Raw genomic sequence first — 20,928 nt, 5'->3', positions numbered from 1 at the left:
ATATCTTCCACAGATACTAGAATCTCTGCCACACCCAGTTTTTAACAATGGGCCATTAACAGGTGATACTCCTGGATGAAGGGTGGGTCATGGGAAAGATAAAGATGATTGCCCAGCTGGTTTAAACCTGGCCCATTAGCAGATAATATGTGCCAGGAGATCAGGGTCACTGCCCCACCGGCTGCAACAGATGGTGACAGAATCCCACTTCTGGCCACATCAACCCAACACAGAACCCCACAAGTGCTTAGGCTGAGCTCAGAGATGGGGGACAGTGGCAGGGTTTGATCTTCTTGTCCCCACTATGCTGAAGACACTCGGTGTCCCCATGTCCCTCTGTCCCCATGTCCCACCCAGCTGGTGACGCTGCCCTGGCACAAGCAAATCCTAATCTGGGTTTTGTTTCTTTGTCTCTCTCCTCCTCCCTGCCAAATCTCCCTCTCTGCAGGAAGTCTGCAGCGAGCTGTGGTGTCTGAGCAAAAGCAATCGCTGCATCACCAACAGCATCCCCGCAGCCGAGGGCACCATCTGCCAGACCAACACCATCGACAGGGGGTGAGGCAGCCCTGGGCACTGCACCAAGCTGGCACCCAGGGGTTGGGTCCCTTTTCAATCAAAATTGAGATTATTGTTTGCACTGGGAGCGTGGAGTTTATTTAGGAGCAGCCAGCAGCCTGTCCTGACTGCCAGAGCTGTCCTGGAGTGAGGCTGGGATGGGCAAAAGAGCCCAGAAACCACCACAGGGTCAGCTCAGAGCTCAGCTTGTGCAGGGCTGGGATGTGGGATATGGGATAGAGAATATGGAATATGGGATAACTGCCTTTTAACCAGGGTTTTTTCAAAATCGAGGAGAGGAGAGGAGAGGAGAGGAGAGGAGAGGAGAGGAGAGGAGAGGAGAGGAGAGGAGAGGAGAGGAGAGGAGAGGAGAGGAGAGGAGAGGAGGAGGAGAGGAGAGGAGAGGAGAGGAGAGGAGAGGAGAGGAGAGGAGAGGAGAGGAGAGGAGAGGAGGAGCTGGAGAGGCGAGGAGAGGAGAGGAGAGGAGAGGAGAGGAGAGGAGAGGAGAGGAGAGGAGAGGAGAGAGAGGAGAGGAGAGGAGAGGAGAGGAGAGGAGAGGAGAGGAGAGGAGAGGAGAGGAGAGGAGAGGGTCCCCAAGACTCGCTGGGAGTATTGTGGAGTATCCAGGCTGTGCCTGCAGAGCATCCCCTGCACATGGGATCCCCTTTGGAGAGGTGCTGGTGCTCCCAGGGATGTGAGCTGGGATTCCTGGGAAGCCAGCGTGCATTTGTGCTACTGCCCATGCAGAGCTGGCTCAGGAGGAGCAGGGAGAGGTCATGCCAGCAGCTCCAGGGTGGGTTCCCAGCCCCTGGAAGGAGCACACAGCTCACTCTTCCTTCCTGGGATTATCTGAGCCCCGGGGCTCCGTGTCCGGCACCGCGCCCGGAGAGCGGCGCTGGCACCGTCCCACCCCTGCCAGGGCTGGGGACTGCAGGGCTGTGGGACACATGCCAGGCCTCAGAGAAATAGTTCATGGGCAGATTTCCATGAGCATCTGTCTCCCAGTAGGCCAGGGACAGGCAGATTCTGTAAGGAACCTCAGCAGAGCAATGGCACAACAGTGCTGATACTAAAATTTAAACTTTATTTGAACCCGAGCCCTTCGCTGGTCAGGACATTTTGGACACATTTGGACACATTTGAACCACAGCCAGAGCTCCCAGTGCATACAAAATTCACTCTGTCCTGGCAGGGCTTGTGCCCATGTCCCCCAGGGATTGCAGGAGCAGCTCCAATCCAAGACCAGCTGGAACTCTGCTGAGGGCTTTTATAAGATGTGAGATATGGGATCCAGGACCTCTTTAGAGGGGAATTCCAGAGTGGTTTGGGTTGGGAGAGACCTTAAACCTCATCCAGCCCCACCCCTGCCATGGGCAAGGACACCTTCTGTTGACTCTGATCCCTCCTAGTCTGGCTATTAGAGTGAGAGGCTTCACTGAACTCAGCGATTTTACACAGAGAGAAAATCCGACCCGATTGTTCAGGAACTAAAAAACTTTAATACTAGAAAATAACAATCAGTAAGCTGAACACTTTGTACTGAACATACTGGGAAAGATGGTACAGGGAGGATAGTTCCATCCATGAGGATAAATGACCAAAGCAGGTGTTAGGGCATGGCAGGGGTATTTATGAACTTGGAGGAGGGGAGAGTTAGGGCCTCCTTGGAATTAGGGGAGAGCTAGGGGTTTAGGGGGGGGCAATTAGGAATATTAAAATTATTGCAGCAAAAAGGAACCAATGATAACAAGGGAAGAAGAGAACTTTCTGGCAATGATGAACATATGGAACTGGAGGATTCTACAGGTGTTTTTTTACTCACCACTATTGCAAGGGTTTTCCCACAGCCTTAAGCTGTGGTCATCTGCATTTTAATTGGAGCCAACCCCAACAAACTTCCATAGCTCTGGCTGCTCCAAGCCCCATCCAACCTGGCCTTGGACACTGCCAGGGATCCAGGGCAGCTGCTCTGGGAAACATTTGGGATGTGACCCCTTCTCAGTGCTGCCTGTCCCCCAGGGTGATGCTGCTGGGACTGGGGCCACTGGTCCCACAGAGCCAAAGGAGAGGCGAGCACCCTTTTCCTTGGAGAATTTGGCTCTGGTGCAGCTCCTCAGGATCCAAAATCCCAACCCTGAGCTGGCTCTGGAGAAGGAGCTGCCATGGCTGGGTTGTCCCAAGCTCTGTGTCCCCACAGTGGTGCTACAAGAGGGAGTGTGTGCCCTTTGGGACACGGCCAGAGGGCGTGGATGGAGCCTGGGGCTCCTGGTCATCCTGGGGCGAGTGCAGCCGGACCTGCGGCGGCGGCGTGTCCTCGTCCGTGCGTCACTGTGACAGCCCCAGGTAGGTGCCACCCTGTCCCTGCAGAGCCCCCAGCCCTGCAGGTGCCTGGCTGTGGGGCCTCTGTGTGGGGATGGTGGTCAGGACAAACTCAGGTGCTCTCTGTATTCTGGTCTTGGAGTTTGGAGTATATTACAAAGCTGCCAGCTGCAGCTCAGAGCAGGGCAGAAAGAGAGTGGAGGGGGCAGGAGTTCTAAGAGATAAGAAAGGGAAGAGTAAGAGAGAGAAGTGAGAGAGGTAAGAGACTGATTTTCCCATTCACAACACAGTAAATCTTCTTCTATGTTGGATATTCTAATTTCCACTAACCAATCTAATACAAGATACAAATTCTCTAACATTTGCATGCAACCTATAGGAATCACTACATTATCATGTTTTACTGCTTTCCTATCTCTAAACTTTATCTCAAACCTTTCCTGTCATACTTGGAGAGGATGTCTGCTAGCTTTTTTGGTATTTGTGGCATTTGGCATTACCTAAACAAAGGCCTTCAAGCATTCACATTGTTGCTCTCAGCCCCACAGTTGAAAACTGCTGTCATTTCTATCTTGTTTATGGTTTCAAAATCTTTTGCTAAGCACTCATGTATAAGGTTTTCCTGATTCATCCTTCCCAACACCTGGGGAAGGGACACACAGCTCCTGTGGAGAAGGGAACAGCCTTCCTCAGCCTCTGCCTTCCCTGCTCTGAGCTCTGGAAGTGCCTGAGGTTTGGCAAGGAGTGAAGAGTAAAGCTGGCACAGATGGCACTGCCCTGAGGAGACAGGACATGTCCCAGTTGGAGAATTGGCTCACCCACCAATTTCTGCCTCTTCCATCAATGCATTTTTGGGAAGGTGGTGGGAGGAGGAAAGGGAGTGAGAGAAGGAGAAGCACCCTCAGGCCATTCTCTACATTATCCCATTAAAGATCCTGGCAATAATCCACTCCTCCTGACAATAATCCACTCCTGCTGGCAATAATCCACTCCTCCAGTGCCACCCCAACCCTGTGCATGTTCCTCCATGTCACCTGAGCATCACTGTCAGCTGCTCTTGGGTCCATCCATATAAAGCCAGGCCTGCTTCCATTTCAGTAATGACTCCTGGAAGGTTTGGCAGGGTTTGAATGCCTTTGTCCAGCTCTGTGCTCTCTGATGTTGGGGCTGCCCCACACGCCCAAAACCCTCTGTGCACTGGGGGAGATTTTAGGGCTGTGCTCCAGCCATGCCCAGGCAAGATCAGTCCTTGTGCAGAGCAGAGTTTGGGAAAAGCCACCTGGGACAAGCTCCTCGGGGTAAAATCTTGCCCCAAACAGTGCCTGGAGCTGTTGCAGCATCCCCTTCCCCCTTTGGCAGGCCCACGATTGGAGGGAAGTACTGCCTGGGAGAGAGGAAACGCTACCGCTCCTGCAACACCGACGTGAGTGGGGCTGGAGGGATGGAGGGGGGGGAATCAGCCCTGTCTGGGGGGGATCAGCCCTGTTTGGGGGGGATCAGCCCTGTCTGGGTGGGATCAGCCCTGTTTGCAGGGATCAGCTCTGTCTAGGGGGGATCAGCCCTGTCTGGGTGGGATCAGCCCTGTCTGGGGGGGGATCAGCCCTGTTTGGGGGGGATCAGCCCTGTCTAGGGGGGGATCAGCCCTGTTTGGGGGGGATCAGCCCTGTCTGGAGGGGATCAGCCCTGTCTGGGTGGGATCAGCCCTGTCTAGGGGGGATCAGCCCTGTCTGGAGGGGATCAGCCCTGTCTGGGTGGGATCAGCCCTGTCTAGGGGGGATCAGCCCTCTCCAAATGGGATCAGCCCTGTCTGGGGGGGATCAGCCCTGTCTGGGAAGGATCAGCCCTGTTTGGGGGGGGATCAGCCCTGTTTGGGGGGGGATCATCCCTCTCCAAATGGGATCAGCCCTGTCTAGGGTGGATCAGCCCTGTCTGTGTTGAGATGAGTTCTGTCCAGGTGGAGTGAACCCTCTGTGGTTGGGGTCAGCCCTGAACAGGTGGGCTGAGCCCTTCCTGGGTTGAATGAATCCTTTCCAGGTGAGATAAGCCCTCTGTGGATGGGGTGAGCCCTGTCTCATCGGGTTGAGCCCTGACTCAGTGGGGATTAGCTCTTTCCAGAAGAGATGAGCCCTGTTCAGATGGAATGAGCTCTATCCAGGTGGGATGAGCCCTTCCTGGGTTGAATGAGCTCTATCCAGGTGGGATGAGCCCTTCCTGGGTTGAATGAGCTCTATCCAGGTGGGATGAGCCCTCTGCTAAGTGGGATGAGCCCTGTCCGGGTTGAGTGAGCTCTGTCTCAGCGGGATGACTCCTCTCCCAGTAGGATGAGCTCTCTTCAACTGGGATAAACAATTTCCTGTTTGAATGAGCCCTGCCCAGGTGGGATCAGCCCTCTGTGGTTGGGAATCAGCCCTGCCCAAGTGGGATCAGCACTCTGTGGTTGGGATCAGCCCTCTGTGGTTGGGAATCAGCCCTGCCCAGGTGGGATCAGCACTCTGTGGTTGGGATCAGCCCTGCCCAGGTGGGATCAGCCCTCTGTGGTTGGGAATCAGCCCTGTCCAGGTGGGATCAGCCCTGTGCAGGTGGGATCAGCCCTCTGTGGTTGGGATCAGCCCTGCCCAGGTGAGATCAGCCCTGTGCAGGTGGGATCAGCCCTGTCCCGGTGGGATCAGCCCTGCTCAGGTGGGATCAGCCCTCTGTGGTTGGGATCAGCCCTCTGTGGTTGGGATCAGCCTTGTGCAGGTGGGATCAGCCCTCCCCACTCAGCAGCGAGGCGCTCTGTCCAGCCGTGGGAGGAGGAGGAGGAGGAGGCAGGGCGGGGTGTGCCGGCAGCGATCCCGCCATGGGGAATTCCAGGCAGGACCAGGCAGGTTTGGGAGCTGTTTCTGGGGCGGGTGGGCTGCACGGAGCAGGGCTTTGGGATCCAAAGGGGCGCTAGGACAAGGAGGGAAAGGAGGGGAGATGGAGGATTGCAGCTCGGGGGCTGCACCTGCATGGCTGCTCGGGTGAGAGGGGCTGGCTCAAACTCTGCTCCCGCGGCTGAGGTTAAACCTCAAAGATTTACAGCAAAAGTTGTGCTGAGGGGATGCTCAGTGAAACCTGGGAGCTGGGGAATTGTAGCTTTAACCCCCACGGGCTGCTGGAGAGGGAAACAGATGGGTCCTGCTGCTTCCCTGGGCTTTGCACCTGGTTTTGAGGGGTTGCTCCCAAGGGTCACATCCCAGTCAGAGCTCCTGGGGCCCCTCCTCGTGCTCTTGGTCTTCAAATCGTGTCCAGCTTTGCAGGAGGGACTGTCCTGCCCCCCTGTAACAGTGGCAGGGCTGGTGTCCCTGTCCTCAAGGGGCTGGTGGCAGTGCCCTGTTGTCAGAGCTGGTGGCAGTGCCCCCTTGCCAGTGTCCCTGTCCCCGAGGGGCTGGTGGCAGTGCCTGGAGCAGTGGGGCTGGTGGCAATGCCCCATTGTCAGAGCTGGTGGCAGTGTCCCTGTCCCCAGGGGCTGGTGGCAGTGTCCCTGTCCCCGAGGGGCTGGTGGCAGTGTCTTGTCCCCAGGGGCTGGTGGCAGTGTCCTGTCCCTGGGGGTTGGTGGCAGTGTCCTGTCCCCAGGGGCTGGTGGCAGTGTCCCTGTCCCAGGGGGCTGGTGGCAGTGTCCCTGTCCCCAGGGACTGGTGGCAGTGCCCCATTGCCGGTGTCCCTGTCCCCAGGGACTGGTGGCAATGTCCCTGTCCCCGGGGGCTGGTGGCAGTGTCCTGTCCCTGAGGCACTGGTGGCAATGTCCCTGTCCCAGGGTGCTGGTGGTAGTGTCCTGTCCCCGGGGACTGGTGGCAGTGTCCCTGTCCCCAGGGGCTGGTGGCAGTGTCCTGTCCCCAGGGGGCTGGTGGCTGTGTCCTGTCCCCAGGGTTCTGGTGGCAGTGTCCTGTCCCGGGGGCTGGTGACAGTGTCCTGTACCTGGGGGCTGGTGGCAGTGTCCTGTCCCCAGGGGCTGGTGGCAGTGCCCCATTGCCGGTGTCCCTGTCCCCAGGGTGCTGGTGGCAGTGTCCTGTCCCCAGGGGCTGGTGGCAGTGTCCTGTCCCCAGGGTGCTGGTGGCAGTGTCCTGTCCCCGAGGCACTGGTGGCAGTGTCCTGTCCCCAGGGGCTGGTGGCAATGTCCCTGTCCCCAGGGGCTGGTGGCAGTGTCCCTGTCCCAGGGTGCTGGTGGCAGTGTCCCTGTCTCCATGGGCTGGTGGCAGTGCCCCATTGCCGGTGTCCCTGTCCCCATGGGCTGGTGGCAGTGCCTGGAGCAGCCCCTCCCGCCCCGCCCCGCCTGGCTGACGCGACTCTGTCACCGCAGGACTGCCCGCCGGGCTCGCAGGATTTCCGAGAGCTGCAGTGCGCGGAGTTCGACAACGTGCCCTTCCGAGGGAAGTACTACACCTGGAAAACCTACAGGGGAGGTGAGTGTGGCACAGGGGATGCTCAGCTGTGCTCTCCCCAATGCTCTGCAGGGATGGGTCTCGTGGTCCAAGGGATCTGGGGACATTTGGTCAGGATTTCCACAGTTCTGGTTCACAGGTTGTCCTCTCAGTGCTGCTGGGCTGTGTAGGTGACACTGACAGTGCATCCCTGCAGGAACCTGCTGAGCCCCCATCCTGGATCACCACCCCTGTGCCAGAGCCAGTCCCAGCAGCTCTGGAGCTGTTTTTCCTCCTGGTTCCTCAGCGGCAGAAGGGATGAGCCAGAGCAGGCAGGGAAAGCTTCCTGAGCAGGAGAAGGGATGGGATCCTTCAAAGAGCAGCACTTCCCTCCTCCGGAGGTCAGCCCTGGGTCCTGCACCAGGGTCTGGTGAGGAGAGGGGGCAGGAGGAGGCTCTGAGGCAGAAATCTCTTAATAATGAGGAGGAACAGCTCATCTCCTTTGTGGAGTTAATGAACTGGACTGGGGAAATCCTTCCCAGCTGTGTAAACAAGCCCAGCTCCCAGCGGGGCTCCTGCAGCTGGAGCAGCTGTGCTGAGGCTGCAGGGGATGGATCAATAAAAATGTAATAAAATTGTGAGGCTGTAAAGTCACCCCAAGACCCCAGTGGATGCCAAGGTGGAAGACAGCCCTGCAGGCTGGAGCTGCCCTGGCTCAGACCTCTCTCCTCCCCAGGCACGGCCCAGGGCTTGGCTGGCCAGCTGAACATCACCCTTGAGGTGTCACCTGACCCTGATATGGATTTTTGGCTCTCATAAAGAGCCCTTTCCTCTCTCTCTCTCTCTGCTTCAGCTTCCTCTGCCATAAAATAAGTGATGAAACCTCTCCCCTGGAGGGAGGCTGGGAGTGCTGACAGTGCCATGGTTTGAAGGCTCTGGGAGCTTCCTCTCCTCTTCCCATGCTGTCTGTGGGCAATGGTCACAAGGAGCACTTTTATTTTGTTTATTTGGTGTCAAAGGGTGTCAATGTTGTCCCCTGGGGTGGCCCAGAGAGGGACCATGAAACAGGGAAAGTCAAGAAACTTCTTTACATAAGTCTGGGCTCTCTCTCAGATCTGGGGAGACCTGGTTTGTGTCCAGTACCTAAAGAGGGCTGGAAGGACAGAGAATTTTAGCAAGGCCTGGAGGGACAGGACACAGGGAATGGCTGCCACTGCCAGAGGGCAGGGCTAGGTGGGATGTTGAGCAGGAATTGTTCCCTGGGAGGATGGAGAGCCCTGGCACAGGGTACCCAGAGCAGCTGTGGCTGCCCCTGGATCCCTGGCAGTGTCCCAGGCCAGGCTGGACATTGGGGCTGGAGCAGCCTGGGATGGTGGAAGGTGTCCCTGCCATGGCTGGGGTGGCATTGAGGGGCTTTGAGGTCCTTTCTCACCCAACCCCCTCTGTGATTCCATGATTTCAGCAGCACAAGGACCCTCATCCTCACATGCCTGCGGGGTTTTGTGATCCTTGGTGACATTTGGGTGGCAGAGGCACATCCTGGGGGAGGTGGGGACATCCCTTGGACCTTCCCCATGTCACAGACCCGACCCCAGGGAACAGCTCCCTCCTGTCCTGCCCTTCTCAGGCCTGTGTCCCCCCTGTGCCACCAGGCTTTGGGGTGGCACTGAGGGCTGCTCCCCATCTCCTGACCCTTCCAGCAGTGCCCAGAGATCTCAGGTGTGGGGGTGTCAGCCCTCCTTCCCTCCCAGCAGCCCCCAGACCTCCCTTTGCTGGCAGCCTCATCCCTGGGCACTGGCAGGGAATCTGTCCTCAGCTGGGTTTTGGGCACTTTGGGACCCCATCACCACCCTGCCCCTTTGGGCTCAGCCCCTTTTGGGCTCCCAGAAGGGTGGGTGGGTCCGGGGGTGCCTCACTCCACAATTCCTTGGGAAATATGGAACACCCCCCCCTGCAGAGCAGGACTGACCCCCAGCTCAGAGGAGGGGGCCACGAGGAATTTGGGAAGGGGGGAAGCTGGGCAGGGGTCCCTGAGGTCGGGCTGTGTGCGGGGCTCTTTTCCTGGCGCTGATTTCCAGCGATCCCGGAGCACAGAGCCCGGAGAGGAGCGCTGAGCTCGGCAGCCCGCGGATACCTCGTGGAATGAGGCTTTAATTGTTTGTTTACTTTGCTTTGTTCGCTGCGTTCTTCATTTTGCTCTTGGCCGATGCGGGAGTTCTGGGGGAGCGATGGGAGGAGCAGGAGCCTGCGGAAAACAGGAGATTGCTCGTCAGAAATTGTAATGAGGCTTAATTCCTCCATGGGAGAGGGCAGGCAGGAGGAACACAACATCCTCGGAGGCAGCAGCTGAAAATATTCTAATAGCTCTGTTAAATGTGCAAAGGAGGAACCACGGCAGAGCCCAAGTGAAGGGAGGGGATGAGAACCTGCAGGATGGTGCCTGGCTGGTGCTGTCACTCCTCTGGGACAGGAACAGGAGCCCAGCAAGGGCTGGAGCTGTGTCAGGCCTTGGCATGGAGCTCAGGGAAAGGTTCTTCCCCCCGAGGGTGCTGGCACTGCCCAGGCTCCCCAGGGAATGGTCCCAAGGCTGCCAGAGCTGCAGGAGCGTTTGGACACTCTCAGGGATGCTCAGAGGGGGTTGTTGGGGGGTCTGGGCAGGGACAGGGGCTGCACTGTTGATCCCTGAGGGTACCTCCAAACTCAGAATATTCTGGGATTCCATAATTGTATTTAGCAGCATTCCCTGGGCCAGCTCAGACGTCCCACTCACCCTGTGGGAGTCGCTCTCCTCCCATCTCCAGGAATCCCAAGGCACGTTGTGCTGTTCCAGAGGATCTTGCTGTGCCCAGTGCTGCTGTCATGGGGACACAGCTGTCACTGGAGCCTCCTGAACAAGGACAAGGTGCTGCCCAGGGCAAGGACTCTCCAGTTCCAGCAGAAGCTGGGCAGTGATTTCAGTCTCCTTCCTCTGGGATGGTGACCTGGCTGCCAAGGGCAAATCCTGCCTGGAAATTGTCCCCAGAGTGGGTTAGGGGACAGTTCCAGAGCTCAGGTGGCCCAGGCAGGCCCCTCTGTCCCTCCTTCCCTCTCCCTCTCCTTGTTCCTCTTCCATGGGGTTTTAAGGGCAGGAATCCCCCTGTAACCAGAATCTCCCAAATGACCAGAAGAGAACCAGCAGAGATTCACCCCTGATACCTTATCAGGCCACCTAAAAACAGAGGCAGGGCAAAATGAAGAGAATCAAAAGCAGTTTTATTTATTGCAGGGCTTTCAGGTACATTTGGGGCAGACAAAGCCCCACAGGGGCTGCACCCAAAATGGACAATGGGTCACAGGTTTCCACACTTTTCTAAGTTTGATCCATTTGCATATTGGGGGTTAATCTTCCAATTGCAGCTTCAGGTGATGAAGTCCTTTATTCCAAGTTTGCTCTTTCCAAATCACTTTTGTTTCCATCTCTCAGGGCCTGAGGCAGTGAGGTGTCCTTGATTCCCAGCCTAGAGAGGAATTGTTGTCTCTGCCCAAAATGGGAGAGCAGCAGCTCACACTGTGTATGGAGTTAGAGTTATACACTGAAGAATTGCAGGATTACAAATAGATGAAAAATTGAAAAGCTGGAATCCTAAGGCATCATCCCACATGGAGCAGTGTGACCACAGGACTCGGGTCCCACCTCCCTGCCTGGACCCCAAGGGCTACCCCTGCTCAGCAGCTGCTTCCCAGAGCTTCTCCAGGGGCCTGCCCAGGCATTCTGCTCCAGAAAATGCCTCCAAGCTGCTGAATTCCCCTCTCATGTCTCCTCCTGTTCCTCCCTCTCACAGCTTTGCTCTCTCTTCCCCCAACTGCTCTTGGGTGCTCCCAGGCACAGCTGGGCCCCCTCCCCTCCCTCTGCCCCTTTGATGTGCTGGTTGAGTTTCAAGTTCTGCACACTCCCATTCCTCCCATCCAAAGTGCTCCCAGCTCTGGCACAGGGCTCAGGACTGGGGCTGGTGCCTCCAGGAGGGAACTGTCACAGCTCAAGCATCTCTGCCAGGCTCCTGCTGGGTCTCCTGGGATGCTCAGTAAAGGCAGAAACACCACAAGCCACACCAGGATTTGCTAAAATCCAGTGGCAGGAGCCAGGGAATGCTGGAGCCACATCCTGCTCCCAGGCTCTTTATCCAGATGTCCATGTGCTGTTCCTGGGGTGATGTTTGTCAAAGGTTGTTGGAAATGCAGAAATTTCAGTAACTTGAAGATCCTTCCCCTTCATCCTCACACTGCTGTCACCACCTTTGCTGGACAGAGAGAAATGGTTTCCCTGCCTAACTTGGTTGTTCTGCTCTGGCAGCTGAAAACACCTTGAAAAACATAACCCAGGAGCTGCTGCCTCAGTTTCCTTGTTCATAAAGTGGGTAGAAGGGTTTTACAGCTTGTAAAGTGCCAGGAGTGACCCAGATAAGAACAAATCACTTTGTTTCCTCCCCTGTCACGTCCAGACCACGTCCCCAGGCTGTGCAGGAGGGACAGTGTCTCCTCTGTGTCCCCCCAGGGGTCTGAGTCCAGCTCCAGGGGCAATCCTGCTGGTTTCCCACATCTCTGCTCTGCCTGGCAGCCCTGTTTGAAGCTGTGCTCCTTCCCCAGGGGGTGTCAAAGCCTGTTCCCTCAACTGCCTGGCCGAGGGCTTCAACTTCTACACGGAGCGAGCAGCAGCTGTGGTGGACGGGACCCCGTGCAGGCAGGACTCCAATGACATCTGTGTCAACGGGGAGTGCAAGGTGGGACAGCCCCTGGTGGGGCAGGGACACACCCCTGGGCAGGGGGGACAAGGAGAGACCCCCAGGGAGGGGGAATAAGGAGAGAACCCCGGGCAGGGGGGACAAGGAGAGACCCCCAGGCAGGCGAGTGCTGCCCTCAAACTGCTCACACAGACATGGGATGGGTGGAGGGTTAAGAGAGCTGGGGATGCTCACCTGGAGAAGAGAAGGCTCCAGGAGAGCTCAGAGCCCCTGGCAGGGCCTAAAGGGGCTCCAGGAGAGCTGGAGAGGGACTGGGGACAAGATAGAGGGACAGGACACAAGGAATGGCTGCCACTGCCAGAGGGCAGGGCTGGATGGGATATTGGGCAGGAATTGTTCCCTGGGAGGGTGGGGAGCCCTGGCACAGGGTGCCCAGAGCAGCTGTGGCTGCCCCTGGATCCCTGGCAGTGTCCCAGGCCAGGCTGGACACTGGGGCTGGAGCAGCCTGGGACAGTGGGAGGTGTCCCTGCCATGGCTGGGGTGGATGGGATGGGATTTAAGGTCCTTTCCAACCCAAACCATCCTGTAATTCCATGATTTCTCCCCCTGGATAGTCAGTGGGAGCAGGAACACTCCCACCTTGGGCTTGTGCCCATCCACTCTGAGGCATTCCCTGCCTCAGGGATGGATCTCTGCACTCCCAGCCTGTGCAGCCCCAGGCTCTTTGATGATTCCCCTGCAATGGGATCTGGGGGGAGCTGTAAAAGTTTATTACAAGAAAGCACTTGGGAGTGGCCATCATCCCCCAGCAGACAGACAGACAGACAGACAGTGTATCTCTGGTATCTTTTTGTCTCCATGGTGCTGTGGAACAAAGGGGGATTGCACCAGAGGGAGCCACAGCTGGTGACCCTTGTGCCACCCCACAGGAGGTGACAGAGGGACAGAGGCCACAAGGACACCTGAGCTGCAGGGACAGGGCTTCCCTTGGTCTCCTCACAGGCATCCCAACCTCTGCTTTACCCCAGGATTCCTGCCTGCTCCCTCTCAGACACCCCCAGGAGAGGGGTGGCACTGCTGAGGTGTCCAGGGCAGGGAGGGGACCTGGGATGCTGCAGGGCAGGTGTGGGGAGTGAAGGGCCCCTCCAGGCTGGTTCAATCCTACTGCTCCTTCTCATTCCTGCTCCTTCTTCTCATTCCTGCTGCTCCTCCTCACTCCTGCTCCTCCTCACTCCTGCTGCTCATCCCCACAGCACGTGGGCTGTGACCGGGTGCTGGGCTCCGACTCCAAGGAGGACAAGTGCCGGGTGTGTGGGGGAGATGGCAGCTCCTGCGAGACCATCGAGGGCATCTTCAACCAGTCCCTGCCCGAGGGAGGTAGGGAACAAACAGCCTGGCCACCCCCAAATCACTCCTCGACCTCACCTGGCCCTGGGGACAGCAGGGACATGTCCCAGAGCAACACCCCAAGGGTAGGACCAGGCTAGGAGGGAGGCAATCCCAAATCTGTCACACAGAGCTCCAGCTCCTGCCCAGCTCCACAGGCCCAGCCAAGGTGGATCCCAGCTCACAGCACGTTCCCAGCACAGCCTGTCCCATCACAAGAGCCCACAGTGCAAACCCACTCCATTGTGGTGCCCAAAATGCTTTTTCCATCATTTCCCTGTGGGTAAGGGGTTGGTTCATGCTACCATCCAGCCCAGGGCAGCTCTGGCTCTGGGGTTGGAGGCTGAAATCCCACTCTGGTTGTCCCACAGGTTATGAGGAGGTGATCCAGATCCCCAAGGGTTCTGTGCACATCGACATCCGGGAGCTGAACCTCTCCATCAACTACCTGGGTGAGATGGGGCTGGGGAGGCTCAGATCCCAGCCAGGCCCTGCCATTCCCTGGGATTCACAGGGTTTGGGAAAGGCCTGGCAAGGAGAACTTCCCACTGCAGCTGGGAATGGGATTTGGGGCTGTGTGTGCCCCAGTGTCCCTGCCCTGTGTCAGCATCAAACCCTGAGCCAACCCCACATCCTGCAGTTCCTGGCACTGCCCATGCCCCCTGGCATCTCCCCTCTGCCATCCTGGGGATTCAAAATGTTCACATTTCTATCAGGCTTGTTTTTTCAGCCTTGCTTAATTGTGCTTTCACAGGGAGGATTTTCTTTCCCCTTTTTCCTCCCTGTCCTCTGAGCGATGGAAGGGAAGGGAAGGGAAGGGAAGGGAAGGGAAGGGAAGGGAAGGGAAGGGAAGGGAAGGGAAGGGAAGGGAAGGGAAGGGAAGGGAAGGGAAGGGAAGGGAAGGGAAGGGAAGGGAAGGGAAGGGAAGGGAAGGGAAGGGAAGGGAAGGGAAGGGAAGGGAAGGAAGGGAAGGGAAGGGAAGGGAAGGGAAGGGAAGGGAAGGGAAGGGAAGGGAAGGGAAGGGAAGGGAAGGGAAGGGAAGGGAAGGGAAGGGAAGGGAAGGGAAGGGTGCGGTGCTCCCTGTGCCGGGCGCGGTGGGTCGGGCGCGCAGCGGGGCTGCTGCCGCTGCCGGAGCGCAGGGACAGCGGGAGGAGCGAGCGCTCCGATCCCCCTCTAGCGACTCTGCCGGGCAAGCACAGCCCGGCTCCGGGCCCCAGCGCCTCCAGCAGCCCCGGGAGCTCCAGCAGCCCCGACCCAGCTCGCACAGCCGGGTTTGAGCTGGGTCCGTGGCCACAGCTCGTCCCCAGCCCGGTGTCCCCAGCCCAGCCGAGCTCCCACGCTCACAGGGGGGTTCTGGCCAGGCTGAGACCCTCCCGTGGGTGCATTGTCCCACTCTGCTGTGACTGTGTGTGACCCTGAGCCAGCCCCCATTTGTGCCCTGCTGTGTGACAAGGCTGCTTCACTCCATTTACACCATTTACTCTCTGTGCTGGCCGTGCTCTGAGCCCAGCACCTGGCTGGAGTTGGCCCAGGTGCCTCCAGCCTTTGTGCTGAGCTCCCTCCCCTGTCCTGGCAGCGCTGAGAGGGGAGAGTGGTGAATATTTCATCAATGGGAAGCTCTCCATCGATCCCCCCCGGCGCTTCGACGTTGCTGGCACCACCTTCCACTACAGGAGGTCCCCTGAGGAGCCCGAGTCACTGGAGGCTTTGGGACCCACCAATGTCACCCTCTTTGTCATGGTTGGTAACTTCAGACCCCTCCTGGCATGGTCCTAGCTGGGCTAGAGGGACCTGGCTATGGCTAGCTGGGAGTGGAGCTGATCAGCCCCTGGAGTGGCTGTCGGGAGTAGAGGGACACAGGGACCAGGGTTAAATTTGGCTAAATTCACACAACCAGTCACAGAATTAATTAGCTTGGAAAAGCCCTTTGAGACCATCGAGTCCAGCCTGTGACCTGACACTGCCTTGTCAGCCAGACCTTGGCACCAAGTGCCGCATCCAGCCTTTGAAAGAGTCACCCCAGGTGGGACAGCAGCCCACAGTCCCTGCCTTAGGAGGCCAGTGCTTTATCCATTGGGCACTCTCAGCTCTCCCTCCCCAGTTCCCAGGTCTCCTGCCCTAATCTCTCAGGTTTTTGGATAATTCCAACCTTAAGTGCCTGGAGTTTGTTCACTGTCACCACTGGTGTCTGCCCTGGCAGGTCTGGGAGGGGCTGGCTAGGGCTCAGGGGAGGTTCCAGCTGCCCTGGGTGTTGAGGGGGCTGGGAGGTGCCACCTGGGTGTCCCTGATGTCCTGGAGGTGCCTTTCCCACAGGTGCTGGTGCGGACGGAGCTGCAGGGGATCCGCTACAAGTTCAACGCCCCCGTGGGCAGGGACGGCTCCAGCCTGTACTCCTGGCACTACACCCCATGGACCAAGTGCTCTGTGCTGTGTGCAGGGGGTGAGCTGCCATGCTGGGCTGATTTGGGGGGACATGTGGGACCCCTCCCCTGTGCTGTGTCTGGGGCTCTGGTTGGCTCTGAGGAACTCTGGGGTCTCCACATGGCTCCAGCCCACGCTCAGCCAAGTGAGAGTTGTGTCAGGCATTGCCAGGGCAAAGAACCTGGGTGCCATCTTCAGCTGGGTGGAAGGACCTTAAAGATTAAATTTTTCCACCCTCTTTCCATGGGCAGGGACACCTTCCACCATCCCAGGCTGCTCCCAGCTCCAATGTCCAGCCTGGCCTGGGACACTGCCAGGGATCCAGGGGCAGCCACAGCTGCTCTGGGCACCCTGTGCCAGGGCTCCCCACCCTCCCAGGGAACAATTCCTGCCCAATATCCCATCCAGCCCTGCCCTCTGCCAGTGGCAGCCATTCCCTGTGTCCTGTCCCTCCACTCCTTTTTAAAGCCATTTACTCATGCAATGAATGCAATCATAGAATGACTTTAGTTTGGAAGGAACCTTAAAGCTCATCCAGTGCCACCCCTGCCATGGGCAGGGACACCTTCATTATCCCAGTCTGCTCCCAGCCCTGTCCAGCCTGGCCTGGGACACTGCCAGGGATGGTCAAGGACAGGTCAGATCACAGCAGCCCCTGTGGCCTCAGATCTGTGAACTGAAACACACCTTGTGCTCCCCTGGTTCCCATGTGGATTGGCACACAGATTTGGGCCATGTTTCAGGACTTTGGAGAGCCTGGCTGGGAGGGGCTGAGCTGGTATTCAGATGAGACTGGCCCAATAATATTCCCTGTTTAGAGCTCAGGGCTTGTCTTCCATGCCAGACCTCAATCAAGTGTTGTCCCTCCTTGTTCCTGTTATTGCCCAAGTGCTGCTCAGAAAAGTCAGGGTCGGGACAGGTTCATTTGAGCATGAGATCCCTGGAATGCTGTGATCCTCCATCCTCTGGCATGTCCTGCCCTGGCTGCTGAGCTCTAGAACCCCTGAATCATCAAAGCTGGAAATCCCTCCAGGGCCATTGAGTCCAACCTGTGTCCAATCCCTCCCTTGTCACCCAGAGTGCCACATCCAGGCACTGACACCATCATTCCACACCATCCATTTTATCTGGAGATGTCAGAGTTCTGAATGGAGGAATAAATTCAGGCTCCATGTGCAGGGACAAGGGGTTCCTGTGTCACATCATGGGAGCAGAGCTGTGGGGCTGGCACCCTCAGCCTCTTCCTCCCTTTCCCCTTCCCCCCTTTCCCTGGGCAGGCAGCCAGATGCAGTCTGTGGTGTGCAGGAAGCTCTCTGATGGCTCCACCGTGCCCAACCATTTCTGCAGCCCTGACACCAAAGTGCCCGAGAGGCAGAGGAGCTGCAACACCGAGCCCTGTCCCCCGGCGTGAGTACCTGGGGCAGGGAGCCAGGGGGAAACTGGGCTGGGAGAGACTGACATTGCCCCTGGCTGCATTCCCCAAGTCACAGCAGGTGACACTGCCTGGCTGGAGCAGCTCTGCTGGGGAATGGGGTGGAGGGTTTCTCCTCTGTGTCCCAGATATTCAGTGAGTCCCTCAGGAATTGTCCCAGCCCATCCTGGCTCCTCCTGAAGGGAAGAGCAGATGTGCAGATGGAGTAAGACCAGGGCTGTGTGCAGGAGGTTGGGGACAAGCCCAGCCCAGTGTGCCCCTCCAAACTCTGCTGTTGCCCCATCTCCAGCTGGGCCATTGGGAACTGGTCCGAGTGCAGCCGGAGCTGCAACGAGGGCGTCCGGACCCGCAGCGTCTTCTGCAAGAGGAAAATCTCTGCCAGCGAGGAGAAAACCCTGGATGACACCTCCTGCAGCCAGCCGAGGCCAAAGATGCTGGAGCCCTGCAACAACCAAACGTGTCCTCCAGAGTGGGTGGCCCTGGACTGGTCAGAGGTGAGAGCCAGAGGAGGGACAGGGAGCTGGGCAAGGGCTGAGGAGCAGCTGAGGGCACTGGGCTGGTTCAGCTGGAGCAGAGGAGACTGAGGGGAGACTCCTCAGGGCTGAGCTCTGCTCTGGGACAGGAACAGGAGCCCAGCAAGGGCTGGAGCTGTGTCAGGCCTTGGCATGGAGCTCAGGGAAAGGTTCTTCCCCCCGAGGGTGCTGGCACTGCCCAGGCTCCCCAGGGAATGGTCCCAAGGCTGCCAGAGCTGCAGGAGCGTTTGGACACTCTCAGGGATGCTCAGGGTGGGATTGTTGGGGGGCTGGGCAGGGCCAGGGGCTGCACTGTTGATCCCTGAGGGTCCCTCCCAGCTCAGGATATTCTGAGATTATGTGGATTATTTTAACTCCCATCTTCCCCAGTGTTTGCAGTTCAGGAACAAGGTCTCTGTGCCCCACAGCTGCTCCCAGCCAGGCTCCAGCTCCAGCTGGGGATGGGTACTGGGACCCCCTGCCCCAACTTTCCTCCCCCTCAGAGTGTCCCTGTTCAGTGGAAATGGAAGTTCCTCTGCACATCCTGTTCCCAGCACTCTCAGGGATGCTCAGGGTGGGGTTGTTGGGGGGTCTGGGCAGGGCTAGGGGCTGCACTGATGATCCCTGAGGGATCCAACTCAGGATATTCTGATTCTGGGATTGACATCATCCCTTACCTCTCCGAGGGCAGTGCCAAGCAGTGATGCCCATGGAGTGTGGGAATGCTGTAGCTCAGGAGGCAGCAGAGGTGGGAGCAGCACGGGGGGATCTCTGTCCCCCCTTTGCAGCCCCCCTGAGCGTGTCCCTGTCCCTGCAGTGCACCCCCAGTTGCGGGCCCGGCTTCCGCCACCGCATCGTCCTGTGCAAGAGCGGCGACCACAGCGTCACCCTGCCCTCAGCCCAGTGCCACCAGCCTGCCAAGCCCCCCACCAGCATGAGGTGCAACCTGCGGCGCTGCCCCCCGCCCCGCTGGGTCACCGGCGAGTGGGGAGAGGTAGGGACAGCCCCTCCCCACGGGGAGACCCCCCACACCTTCCAATCCTGCAGGGCTGGGGGTTTCACTGGCCAGCAGAGCCTGCGTGGCAACCACAGTGTCCTGGTTTGAAGGTGTCTGCCAGTAAAGGCAGGAGCTTGTCTTTGAAATGGAGTGTAAACCCCCTTCCTCCAAATTGTTATTATGATTTTGAAATTAAGAGGCTTTCAGGAAAAGATGGGGGAATTAGGAATAACAGTTCTTTACTAGGAAAATTAAAATAGAAATACAGTATTACAAACAACAAACCCCAAAACACTGCCAGAGTCAGAATCCAAGCTGACACCCATCACTTAGTCGGGGTGTTGGCACCTACTGTTTCTTTTATCTCCGAGTGCTGGTTTTACCTAGCAGCAGACCCACAGCTCGTTAGTAAAGACAAATCCCCCATTGCTGTCCCGCAGTGCTCTGCCCAGTGTGGCCTGGGGCAGCAGAGGAGGTCTGTGCAGTGCCTGGCTCACACGGGGCAGCCATCCCTGGAGTGTGTGGAGGCTCTGCAGCCCCCCGGGATGCAGCAGTGCGAGACCAAGTGCGAGTCAGGGCCCACGGACAACCCTGAAGGTGAGGGGTCTCTGGGGAGGGGACACCTGGGCCACTGGGGACAGGGACATTGGAGCCAGCACAGCACCAGCTGGGCTCCAGGGTGGGGAGACTCCATCCCTGGAAGTGTGCAAGGGCAGGTTGGATATTGGGGCTTGGAGGAACCTGGGGTGGTGGGAGGGTTTTGCCTGGGGAGCAGAGCAGGTTGGGGAGGTGGGGATTCACCCAGAGCTGCTTTGGGACATGCAGGAACAATTTCCCCCAACGGGTACAGAAACCCCCCATGTTGGTGATGCTGGGCTGGGCAGAAGGGGAGGGGGGATTCTGCCCCACAGAGCTGCCCCAGCCCTGGGGAGCAGCAGCAGGAGGACATGGAGCTGCTGCAGCCAGTGCAGAGGAACAAGGGAGATGCTGCAAGGGCTGGAGCCCCTCTGCTCTGGGGACAGGCTGGCAGAGCTGGGGGTGCTCACCTGGAGAAGAGAAGGCTCCAGGGAGAGCTCAGAGCCCCTGGCAGGGCCTGAAGGGGCTCCAGGAGAGCTGAGGAGGGACTGGGGACAAGGGATGGAGGGACAGGACACAGGGAATGGCTGCCAGTGCCAGAGGGCAGGGCTGGATGGGATATTGGGCAGGAATTGTTCCCTGGGAGGGTGAGGAGCCCTAGCACAGGGTGGCTGTCCCTGGATCTCTGGAGTGCCCAAGGCCAGATTGGATATTTGGGCTTGGAGCAACCTGGGTTGGTGGGAGGTGTCCCTGCCATGGCAGGGGTGGAACTGGATGGGATTTAAGTTCCCTTCCAAGCCAAAGCACTCTGTTCAAAGTGTGGCCATTCTGTGGCTCTGGTCCCCTCTGGTCCCAGGCCAGCCTGGTGTGCCATGACCCCAAGAAATGAAAGAACCACACTTTAGAAATGCAGGATCTGCACCTTGGCAAAGGGAGCTTTTCATTAGTGAGATCCTTCATCACAGCTGCATCTTTCATCTTCCTGGCACAGCCCCCCAGGATGTGCTGAGCTGGCTGTGACCCTGTCCTCCTCTCTGTGTCCCTGCAGAGTGCAAGGATGTCAACAAGGTTGCCTACTGCCCTCTCGTCCTCAAGTTCAAGTTCTGCAGCAGGACCTACTTCCGACAGATGTGCTGTAAAACCTGCCAGGGGCACTAGGACACAGCAGGAGCCAAAACTGGAGCCCTGCCCTCCCTGCCCACCCTGGGAACCTCCCCTGGCTCCCACAAACTCCAGCAGCACCCAAACCCATCCCCACAGCCCCCCTTGGCCCCCCAGCTCCACAATGGCAGGCTCCCAGTTCAACCAGTGCAGCCCCAGCTGGGTGAGCTGGCAGAGGGGGGAGCTGGGCAGAGCAGGGACTTTACTTGAAATTCTGATGTTGTTATTTATTAGGAGTGGAGCCAGGTCCTGCAGGCACCACTGAGGGAAGCAGCCTCGCTCCTGCCCTGTCCTGCTGTGTGTCCCCAGGGAGCCCCAGGGGCCCTGAGTGTCCCCAGGGATCAGCAAAGACCCTGAGTGTCCCCACAAGCCCTGAGTGTCCCCAGGGATCAGTACAGACCCTGAGTGTCTCCAGGGATCAGCACAGACCCTGAGTGTCCCCATGGAGCCCCAGGGGCCCTGAGTGTCC

General features: G+C 58.2%; 1 protein-coding gene across 2 annotated transcripts in view; it reads left to right on the top strand.

The window, feature by feature from the left end:
* ADAMTS10 (ADAM metallopeptidase with thrombospondin type 1 motif 10) overlaps positions 1–20,928 on the top strand; it is a 70,882-nt gene that overhangs the window by 48,541 nt on the left and 1,413 nt on the right. For both annotated transcript variants that reach the window (XM_079328530.1, XM_079328531.1), the window contains exons 13-25: positions 2,753–2,898; positions 4,234–4,297; positions 7,196–7,298; positions 11,880–12,013; positions 13,228–13,351; positions 13,732–13,812; positions 14,937–15,100; positions 15,674–15,800; positions 17,059–17,188; positions 17,503–17,707; positions 18,543–18,719; positions 19,163–19,319; positions 20,347–20,756. In XM_079328530.1, the coding sequence (XP_079184656.1) occupies positions 2,753–2,898; positions 4,234–4,297; positions 7,196–7,298; positions 11,880–12,013; positions 13,228–13,351; positions 13,732–13,812; positions 14,937–15,100; positions 15,674–15,800; positions 17,059–17,188; positions 17,503–17,707; positions 18,543–18,719; positions 19,163–19,319; positions 20,347–20,456 (1,722 nt within the window). In that variant the 3' untranslated portion in view covers positions 20,457–20,756. The remainder of the gene's footprint in view (positions 1–2,752; positions 2,899–4,233; positions 4,298–7,195; positions 7,299–11,879; positions 12,014–13,227; positions 13,352–13,731; positions 13,813–14,936; positions 15,101–15,673; positions 15,801–17,058; positions 17,189–17,502; positions 17,708–18,542; positions 18,720–19,162; positions 19,320–20,346; positions 20,757–20,928) is intronic.

Source organism: Erithacus rubecula (assembly GCF_903797595.1).
Source record: "Erithacus rubecula genome assembly, chromosome: 28".
Lineage (NCBI taxonomy): Eukaryota > Metazoa > Chordata > Aves > Passeriformes > Muscicapidae > Erithacus > Erithacus rubecula.
Note: the sequence above shows the minus strand (reverse complement) of the source record. Positions and strands in the feature narration are given on the sequence as shown.